The sequence below is a fragment of the Carya illinoinensis genome, chromosome 14 (genome assembly GCF_018687715.1).
Source record: "Carya illinoinensis cultivar Pawnee chromosome 14, C.illinoinensisPawnee_v1, whole genome shotgun sequence".
NCBI lineage: Eukaryota > Viridiplantae > Streptophyta > Magnoliopsida > Fagales > Juglandaceae > Carya > Carya illinoinensis.
In genome coordinates, this window is record NC_056765.1 from 7,693,020 (window position 1) to 7,704,638 (window position 11,619).

Genomic DNA, 11,619 nt, shown 5'->3' on the forward strand with positions numbered 1-11,619 from the left:
AATAAAGGACCCAAAGAACTTGGGTACCAAGAAAAATCATTTTAATTGTTTTTATAGGTATGCATGAAGTCATCCACAAGCAAAAATAAGTGGTTTTTAGATAGTGGATGTTCAAGACACATGACGGGAGACAAGACTAAGTTCTTTGATCTAAAATCTAAAGAAGATGGACATGTGACATTTGGAGACAACTCGAAAGGGAAGATCGTGGGAATAGGTAAAATTGGTAATGAATCTTCTCTCATAATTGAAGATGTTCTACTTGTTGAAGGTTTAAAACATAATCTTTTGAGCATAAGTCAATCATGTGATAAAGGATTTACAGGTACTTTTAAAATGGATAAATGCATTATTTTGAATGATCATGATTGTAATATTTGTTTTATTGCTTTTAGAAACAATAATGTTTATACAATTGATTTTGAAGAAATTACCTCACAAGATGCTATTTGCTTTTCAGCTCAAAATGAAACTAGTTGGTTATGGCATAGAAGATTAGGTCATGCCAACATGGAACTTATTTCCAAACTTTCAAAAAATGATCTTGTGAGAGGTTTACCAAAAACATTTTTTCTTAAAGACAAAATTTGTGATGCATGTCAATTTGGTAAACAAACAAAAGCTTCTTTTAAAACTAAGAAACATATTTCCACTACTAGACCATTGCAACTGATACACATGGATCTTTTTGGACCAAATAGATTTGCAAGTTTAGGAGGAAAATATTATGCATTTGTTATTGTTGATGATTTCTCTAGATATACTTGGGTCATCTTTCTTGCTCATAAAGATGAGGCACATAATGCCTTTACCAAGTTATGCAAGAGAATTCAAAATGAAAAGGGCTATACTATTTCAAGTATCCGAAGTGATAGGGGAAAAGAGTTTGTTAATAAAAATATTGAAATATTTTGTGATGAAAACGGTTTTGTGCATAATTTTTCTGCTCCTCGAACTCCTCAACAAAATGGGGTAGTAGAGAGGAAAAATAGATCTCTTCAAGAGATGGCAAGAACAATGCTCAATGAGAACAACTTGCCTAGTCATTTTTGAGCCGAAGCGGTAAGTACTGCATGTTATGTTATAAATAGAGTTATGCTAAGGTCTAAGTTAGATAAAACCCCCTATGAGCTTTGGAATGAGAAAAAGCCCAACATTGGTTACTTTCATGTATTTGGATGCAAATGTTTTATTTTAAATGACAGGGATAATTTAGGCAAGTTTGATGCAAAATCTGATGAAGGTATCTTTCTCGGGTATTCTACTAATAGTAAAGCTTATAGAGTATTCAATAAAAAGACTTTGACTGTACAAGAATCTATGCATGTAATATTTGATGAATCTAATTCTTCACTCTCTAAGAAATCTATTGATGAAGAAGCAGGAGGTATAAATAATACGGAAAGTCTCAATCTCAACAAAGAGAAAACAATAGAGGAAGTTCAACATGAAGCCATCAGGAAAGATCATCAAAATTTAATACAAGATGCAACCAAACAGTGGAAATTTGTGAAAGATCATCCAGTGGAACAAATTTTGGGAGAACCTTCACAAGGTGTAAGTACTCGATCATCTCTTAGAAATATTTGCAATCATACTGCTTTTCTATCTTAAATTGAACCAAAAAATATTGATGACGCACTTCTTGATGAATCTTGGATTCTAGCTATGCAAGAAGAGTTGAATCAATTTGAAAGAAATGATGTTTGGACACTTGTTCCTAGACCCAAAAATTATACTATTATTGGAACAAAATGGGTTTTTAGAAACAAGAAAGATGAGTCCGGAGTCATTACTAGAAATAAGACTCGACTTGTAGCCTAAGGTTTTAATCAAGAAGAAGGAATCGATTATGATGAGACATATGCACCTGTCGCAAGATTAGAAGCTATTCGAATGCTACTTGCATATGCTTGTTATAAAGATTTCAAACTTTTTCAAATGGATGTTAAAAGTGCTTTCTTAAATGGTTTTATAAATGAAGAGGTATATGTTGAGCAACCTCCAGGTTTTGAAAATCATATTTCTCCAAATCATGTTTTCAAACTCACAAAAGCACTATATGGACTTAAACAAGCTCCTAGAGCTTGGTACGAAAGACTTAGTGGTTTCTTGATTGAAAAAGGTTTTTCAAGAGGAAAAATCAACACAACTCTTTTCATTAAATATGAAAATGATGATATTCTTTTGATTAAGATTTATGTTGATGATATAATATTCGGTGCTACTAATGAAAATATGTGTCAAGTTTTTGCTAAGACTATGCAGGAAGAATTTGAGATGAGCATGATGGGTGAACTTACATACTTTCTCGGATTGCAAATTAAGCAAGCAAAAAGTGGAACATTCATCAATCAATCAAAATATATTAAGGAATTACTGAAAAAGTTTGGGATGGAAAATGCTAAGGAAATTGGAACACCAATGAGCCCATCAACTAAACTTGATAAAGATGAATCCAGTAAGCCAGTTGACTCGAAGATATATCGAGGTATGATTGGTAGCTTATTATATTTAACAGCCAGTAGACCAGATATTATGTTTAGTGTGTGCTTATGTGCACGCTTTCAATCATCTCCAAAAGAATCACATTTAATTGCAGTTAAACGCATTCTTAGATATCTTAGTGGTACAATTAACCTAGGGTTATGGTACCCTAAGCACACATCTTTCGATCTAATCAGCTACACAGATGCAGATTATGCTGGCTGTAAAATAGATCGAAAAAGCACTAGTGGAGCATGCCATTTCTTAGGTCATGCATTAGTTTCCTGGTTCAGTAAAAAACAAAATTCTGTTGCACTATCTACTGCTGAGGCAGAATATGTTACTGCGGGTAGTTGTTGTGCTCAAGTTCTCTACATGAAACAACAACTTGAAGATTTTAAACTCAAGTATAATCACATTTCAATCAAATGAGATAATACAAGTGCTATAAATCTTTCAAAGAACCCAATATAACATTCTAGAACTAAGCATATTGAAATAAGATATCATTTTCTTCGAGATCATGTGCAGAAAGGCGATATAGTACTAGAATTCACAAACACACACGATCAGTTAGCAGATATTTTCACAAAACCTTTACCAGAAGATAGATTATGTATGATCAGAAGAGAAATAGGTATGATGCATGCTATGAATATCTCTTGAAAGATAGACGAGAATCAATAAAAATAGAGATAGATTTTTTAAATACTTTTACATAAACTTGAGATTCTTAGCCTCATGTTTGAGACGCTCATTCTCTTCATACAATATCATGTAATTTTTATTCATGGGAACCGGCAAGCGGAATGAAGAATCTAATAAAGATTTCAACTGTTTATTCTTCTACCGAATGATTCCTTCCCTTGTATGAGACTCTTGAACAATTCGTTGAAGTACAACAATTTGTTCTTTGAGCCTTTCAACTTCATGATTTTTGGCTTGTAGCCGCTGAGAAAAAGCAACAATAGAGGAAGAGTAGCGAGTCCCAAGACTCACCAAGTCATAAATAGCGTCAGAATCTGACTTATTAGTCAGATTATTATTTTCTTGCTGCAACATGGCACCAATGGCAGCTGCAGAAAGGACAGGAGGTTGAGATGCAGAATGGCTCATGGATGGATCTAGAGAAATGTTAAAAGAATGAGCCATTGAGAAAAGAATAGAAGGCTTAAAACGAGAATACTAAAGGAATGCAGATGAGTTATAGAGATGAAAACTTGATGCGGATTGGATGAACTTCAGGACTGATTTTATAGAGATAGCATAAAGAATAAGACAAGATATCATCCAAGTCAAAGAGCAATGTATTTTTTCCGATCGGTGAAAATGACATTTTTTTAGAAACTCGGAGCCTTCAATCTCGTTTGTCAACAACATCAGACGATTTTTTCAAATCTCTAGCCGCACTTGTCGGGTCACGGACGGATGAAATTTATTTATTTATCTACAGTGTCTACTAACGCACCGTTTTCTTCAGGTCAATTTACTTGTTGCGGATCCTTTTTAATTATGCCAAAAGGGGGAGAAGTGTTATACTAGAACATTAACATTGTTTGAATTGCTAAACTTATTATATATATTTGGAATTATATTTATACTTTTGCTTGAAAAACTAACGCATATTCTCAGGGGGAGTTTAAGTATTAATACAGGTTTCAGGTTCTATCAAGTATTTGTCATCATCAAAAAAGGGGGAGATTGTTGAACCCAAGATTTTAAGTTTTGTGTAATTATATATTTACACGTGCATTTTGATGATAACAAATGAATTCAAAGAATAAAGAAGTTTCAAGCTCAAGTTGTCTACACAATGAAGTCAAGCACATCAAGGAAACAAGCATGAGCAAGAAGGGAACAAGTTCACATTAAAATTATAGAGTAATGTTGTAAATCTCTTCAAAATTCGAAATTAGGATTAATGCTCAAAATTAATATTTTATCATAAAGCATTAAAATACATTTTCCACATGTGCATGAATATTTTTGAAAATTAAATTTGAAAATTTTGAAAGATGATTGATTGTCATCTTTTGCATGTGCATGCCTTGATTAAAGGGTTGAACTTTGAAAATATTAAAGATGATTGATTGTCATCTTTCACATGTGCATGTTTTATTTGAATATTTTCAAAAGTGATTGATGCTTTTTTAGACTTATACAAAAAGTAAAAGATTAGGTTTGAATTTTTTGAAAATGAAAGTGTGCTCATTTTATCATATGCCAAAAGTAAAATATTAGGTTTGATTTTTTTGAAAAAGTGAATGATGTTGTCTTTGACAATTAAAAAAGAAGAACCTTTTATTTGAATTCTTTGAAAAAGTGAGTGATGTTGTCTTTGACAATTGAAAAAGAAGAACCTTTTATTTGAATTCTTTGAAAAAGTGAATGATGTTGTCTTTGACAATTGAAAAAGAAGAACCTTTTATTTGAATTTTTTGAAAAAGTGAATGATGTTGTTTTTGACATGTGAATCTTTTTAAATTTGAATATGAAGTCTCATATGCCTATAAATAGATCATTTGAGAGCTTCACATTCACAACACCAAGAGCATACAACATTCATTCAAAGCTTTCATTCTCTCTTCTCTAAGCATTGAGCCTTAATCCTTGTTCATTTTGAGAGATATAGTTTGCGCTGTATTGTTCTTATTTCACTCATTGAGGAGTGTTTTCTGATAACCTACCCACTATCAGCTTTTGTATCAGAAAAAGGATGTGTATAACCCTTGTGTGTGTAGAAAGTATTCTACACGGGGAATAGTTGAATCACCACGTGTAAGGTGATTGCAAGTGTAGAGGGTGTTCTACACGGATCCTTTATAGCGGTGTTGTTCAAAGGTGTAATAGGTTTCTATCTCCACCTGAATGAGGTTGAATAGTGAATTTGGGAATCCTCAAGGGGTAGCTTGAGGCAAGGACGTAGGCAGTGGGGCCGAACCTCGTTAACATACTGAGTTTGCTTCTCTCTTACCCTTACTCTTTATATTTATTGTTATTTCATATTTTGTTTATATTTTATATTATATATTTGATTTATAATTGTTATTTTTTTTTAATACAACTCAATTCACCCCCCCTCTTGTGTTAGTCATCTGGGCAACATATTCCTTTTGAATGCTTGGATTAGTGAATGGGTTTTTCAAAAAATTATGCTTAGACTAGTGAATGGGTTATGGCTGTGGTTTATGTGCATTGTATTCCTGGATTAATGCTAGGATTAGTGAATGGGTTTTTCTGAAAATTATGCTTCGACTAGTGAATGGGTTATGGCTGTGATTTATGTGCATTGTATTCCTGGATTAATGCTTAGATTAGTGAATGAGTTTTTCTAAAATTAATGCTTCGACTAGTGAATGGGTTATGGCTGTGGTTTATGTGCATTGTATTCCTGGATTAATGCTTAGATTAGTGAATGAGTTTTTCTAAAATTAATGCTTCGACTAGTGAATGGGTTATGGTTGTGGTTTATGTGCATTGTATTCCTGGATTAATGCTTGGATTAGTGTGGGATCCATTAGAGAATATGTGTATAATGCTAGTGTTAATGATATGCTTTGTAAGCTGTGTGAGGGTAGGCATGATCTGGTTGCACCATAAATAATTGACATTGCACATTAATACTTATAGTTAGACAATTGCTTGCCTCACATTCCTTATGATCATGGGGAGGTTAAACTTCTTATCGTAAATGACATCAAAGTAAGCTTTGTTTGCTAAGAATAAAAGTGAGCATCCTGCTCATGTAAATGATGTTCTTCTCAGTTTGATTAATAAGAGACGTTTTTAATAATTGAATGTGTTAAGATAAGGTACATTAGTGGGATTTTCAAATAAGGCATGTTAACAGCAACATCAAATGACTTATATCACCAAGCTCAATGTTGGATGATAGGGACAACTTGTTAATGGACAAGAAGAAGTATGATTGCTTGAATATAAAGATATTTATATATAGCTTATAATAGTTTATGGATTATTTATGGAAAACCATGGTGGGTGAGACTGAAATATTGACCGCTATTGCAAGTTATAGAATCTGACACTAGAATGGAATCTGGCCATCTAATATGCAGAAATATACACGCATGGAATCTGTGAATACTAGCATGCAAGCTTTTTTCTCATCAGCTTCAATGTTCCAGTTAGTAAATTTATCAATTAATATAACCTTTAGGTCTAAGTGGACAACATTCATGACTGGAGGTAATACTTATTAGTGATATTCCTATGCAGCTCTCTTATTCTGGAAAATACATACAACCCTGTGTATGATTTAAAAAAATTACTTTGTTTATTCTGGAAAATCATACAGAATACATAATCATCATGTCTGCTATGTAAGTAAAATTTACTGATTTCCTGTTGTATTGTTTGATTGACCATTTATATCTACTTGACTTCTTCAACATGATGATTCACTGGAAAAAATAGAGTTTTTCCCATTTCTGTGTGTCTTTTGATGTGTGTGTGTTTCCATTGCAATTTTGGTATATGTTAGAATGTCATCATCATCATTGTCTTCTTCATCCTTTAGCAAACGCACTTTGGGTCAACCATTGTGCTTCTGTGAGGTTGAAACTACATTAAGATATTCAAATACTAAAAGAAATCCAAGACGACCCTTCTTAGGGTGTCCAAAATACAACACAAAGGTAACTACTTGACTTGTACTGTTACTTCTTTAATATATTCTACATTATTATATACATCTAACATTTTTTATATATGTGGGCAAATTTCAGGGATTATCATACTGCAGGTTTTTCAAGTAGGCAGATGGTGTTGAATGCATAGAGGCCGATCTACAAGTCAAAAAAATTGAACTGTTATGGAAGGAGGAGGAGCTTGAGAAGAGACTCAAGGATGTCGTAAAGAGGGAGATTGAGCTCCGTAATATTGTGGACGACATTGAGAAGAGAGAGATGATGCTATCCAGTAGAAGTCATGAGGTTCGGGAAAAGGAATTGCTACTTCTTGAGAGAGAAGCTATTCTAAGGCGTTCACGCATGCTACCCCGAGTGTTTTGGGGTTTTGTACTAGTTGTTTGTTGTTATTTATTGAGTTGTTAGTTGTTTATGTCTAGTTGTTGAAATTGTAAGTGTTACAAGATATTTAGTTATTAGATTTTTATTTTTGTGTTATAAGCTATTTAGAGAATTGGGCTGTAGTTTAGTCTGAATGGTGGTTTATGTGACATGTTAGACATATTTTGTGATGGTGGTTTAATATCCTCCATGTAGAACCAACTTTTTAGAGAAATGGTCAAATATTATTGTGACTAGAATTATGAGCACACCCATAGTGGTTTGAGAAGACAATTGGATATAATATGTTGGTACCATATATGCAAAACTGGGCACATTGGTTCTGGGTACCAAGTCGTATTTGAGTACAGTTTGGTTCATTTGTCAAAATTGCCAAACTGGTTCATTTGGTGAGGCCAATTTACAGATTTCTGTAATGCATCGTTTTGAAGGGAGGTCACGTAATTGAGCCATCCATAATCATCCTACTCTAACCACAACTACTCTCACAATCTTCATACAAAACTATAACATCTTTTCTTCCCATCATCTACTGCTTTGTATCCTGGCATGCATAATGAAGCCGTAGCTTCCCACCAAGCAAAATACTTGCTGCATCTTGCATCAAAACCTGTAAAGAAAACTCCTACCCCCAAAACTTCTTTTCCTAAAATTATTTACAAAACCTGTAAATACCAGATTTCTTCCAATAAAAACCTGTCACAAATATGTTAAAATATCAATCTTTCCTAACTACAAAAATAACCACAAATTTAATTCACTACCAACATCTTTTCCAACAAAAATAATTACAAAACTATAACTCTTGGAAGCTTTCCTTCTTACAAAACAAGGTTACAACACCTGTCACTTTCAATATTTCTTCCAACTAAAATATTCACAAAACTAGTACCACCAAGCAAACCTTCTTACAAATTTAATTATGAAACCTATCACTTGCAAATATTTCTCCCAACTACAATAATTACAAAACTATAACCACCAAGCTTAACAAGGTTACAAATTTAATTATAAAACATATCACCAACAATATTTCTTTACAAAAATAATGGCCCCAACCTATCACTTCCAAGATTTCTTCCAACAAAAATAGTTGCAAAACTATAACCACCAACCATATTAAGCTTTACCAAAATAATGGCCCCAACCTATCACTTCCAAGATTTCTTCCAACAAAAATAATTACAAAAATATAACCACCAACCATATTAAGCTTTACAAAAATCTGTGGCCCCAACCTATCACTTCCAAGATTTCTTCCAACAAAAATAATTACAAAACTATAACCACCAACCATATAAAGCTTTACAAAAATAATGGCCCCAACCTATCACTTGCAATATTTCTTCCAACCATTTGGTCAATCATCGGGTGTTGCCAAGCTTTCTTCATCCAACCATTCAAAAAATATCAGCAGCACACATCCGCACAGAAAAATGCTCCTGCATCCCTCTAAATTAAAAATATTCAATGAGAGGTCATAATTACAAACCCACATTTCTCCCAACCATACTTTTCAGTCACATACCACAAAGAAGTGCTACAAGATATGAACTTCAATACAAATAATTACATAAATTAGCTGAATTTACCATATCATTGCATCAGTTGTGAAGCATTGAACCCAGGTTGCACACTTTGTGATCCATCAAACCCAAGTTGCATCTATAAGTAATAAATAGCAAATATTATTGTGACTTCAATATGACTATTAATATAAATGCAAGTTTAGAAATATTACATTTTCTTGATTCCCAACCATATTTTGGGTTCCACTCGTGTCTAGAGCTGAGCTCACTATGACAGTCTAGTAATAAATAGGTAACAAAAATAACCCAAATATAAGTAATGTATTGCAAGATTTAAATACTTTAACAAACAAACTTCCAATTTCTTATTACAAAAAACATGTGTATACCTAGATATCTATCTCAGATGGCCCAAATAAATTCCTATGCGTATTCTGGGCTGGCGTATATCCTCTATCTCACTAGTTATCAAGTAAAACGTATAAAGTCAAAAATGTATCTATATTTTCATAAAGAAATACTTTCAAATAAACATGTATATGGCAAATATTATTGTTATTATTTCCACAAACTCCTTTAAATTAGTTTTCGCATGAACATATTCGTCAAAAAATGCATTCATGCTCTCGCTTCGTTGTGCAGTACTCATGCTAGTCTAAAAATAGTCTTTTAGGAATACTGGTACCCACTGCGCGCGCTCAGCATACAAACTTTGCAACCAGACATTCTCTTCCAATGAGTATGTGCATATCAATTCTTTCCACAATTTCTCAAACTCTTCAATTTTTTGACTATCATACACACATTTCATTAGCTGAGTTTTTAAGCCACTTTTGTAGGCACGATGGGAGCCAAGCTTCTTTGGGACTTTTTTCAATATATACCACAGGCAAAATCTATGCCAGCTATTAGGAAATACAATAGATATAGCATTTTTCATTGTTTTATCTTGTTCAGTGATAATAGCTGGCGAGACTATACCATCCATACACTGCAGTTAGGTCTGAAATAACCATATAAAAGTCTCAGTGTCCTCACTCGAAATTAACCCTGCTCCCAAGAGAATCGACTGACCATGATGGTTTACACCCACAAAGGGTGCGAAGGGCATCCCATATCTGTTTGTCAGGTACGTGGTGTCAAATGTTACCACATCACCAAAAGCTTCATAAGCTGCTCTACTCCATGGATCTACCCAAAATACATTTTTTCGTCTCCCATCATCATCTAAATCCATCAAGGCAAAGAATTCTGGATTCTTGTATTGCATCCTAGAGAAATAGTCTCGAAGCGCTCCAGCACCATCTGCTTCAAGTCTAAGATGTATTGCCTTATCGATGTAGTTGAGATAATCTTTTTCCAAAAATGGGTGGTTCTCAAATCCTCCCTCACCAACCATAAGAGATCCGAAACTTTTGTTCATTCGGATGCCAGCCAAATCGTTAGTATACAGTACTCTTTTTACAGCCTCACTAACTTGGCGATTACATTGGAAGAAGCGAGATTTATGTGGACTCAGTCCATGGTTATGAGTATTATGGACTGTGGTCAACCGCATTTTTCCTTCAACTTTTAAGGCATTAATCCTTGTCTTACAGTCAGTCTTTTCTGTCGGGCGTGGTCTGGCGACATTCATCGTCCTATTCTGAGCCTTTCCCCCACGGGCATAACCAAGGGTCACATATCTTACAACTCCATCGGCATCCCTCTCACTTCTTTGTGTAATGGATCCAAACCCACATTTCTTAGCATATAGCTTATAATAGCTCATTAATTCCTCAAAAGAATTAAACTCCATCCCCACTTTTGGCTCCTCAATCATCTCACCATTATACATTTCGTCACACTCAGGTGTCTCAGCAGTGCCATCGTTGGTTTCTAGTGAATTTAGCCTATCCTCTTCACATTGTTCATCAACTCTAGAGGAGGAACATGGAACTCCTGTTTCCCTATAACTAGGTGTATCCTCTTGACCAACTCTTTCTTGGGTTTCGGAGCTTGTCGCCATGAGCTCCACTGAAGTTCCCATCCCATATTGAAATGGGTAACTATCATTCTGTCAAAAAATAGAGCAATTAAACTTCCATAAACGTAAGAAAAAAAATGAAAAAAAGGGGACAATATCTAGGTTGCATCACCATCTGCATGTTGGTTGGATATTGATATATATCCGGATATGGCATAAAAGCCGGTGACCAAGCAGGCACTAGTCTATAATAACTGTGGATGTAATTTGGGAGATTTGGAGTAGTTGTTGGGATGTCCTAACATAAAAATTAGGATGACAATTAGCTGTATTGGAGCGTTTATGAATCCTAAAAAATGTAAAAAATGATATAACATACCAAGCTTAGGGGATTGGAGCTAGATGGTGTTGAAGGAGATGGGTTTTCCTCTCCTTTTCCCATGCTGACAAACTGAAATACACAAAACAATTGTACATCCATTTTTATCGGACCAAAATCATCACAAGTAGGTTAAGATAATAAGAACTCTCAAAATCATGACATCTCCTTTGGTGATTACTGGTTTATGTTGTTCTAATCCACTACTGC

At 34.1% G+C, this 11,619-nt stretch overlaps 1 protein-coding gene across 1 annotated transcript; it reads right to left on the bottom strand.

Moving 5' to 3' along the window:
* Positions 1 to 10,061: 10,061 nt before the first annotated feature.
* On the bottom strand, positions 10,062 to 11,093 carry LOC122293526 (protein FAR1-RELATED SEQUENCE 5-like). Its single transcript, XM_043102092.1, has one exon. It carries the CDS (start codon positions 11,091 to 11,093, stop codon positions 10,062 to 10,064), a length of 1,032 nt encoding a protein of 343 aa, XP_042958026.1.
* Positions 11,094 to 11,619: the final 526 nt, after the last annotated feature.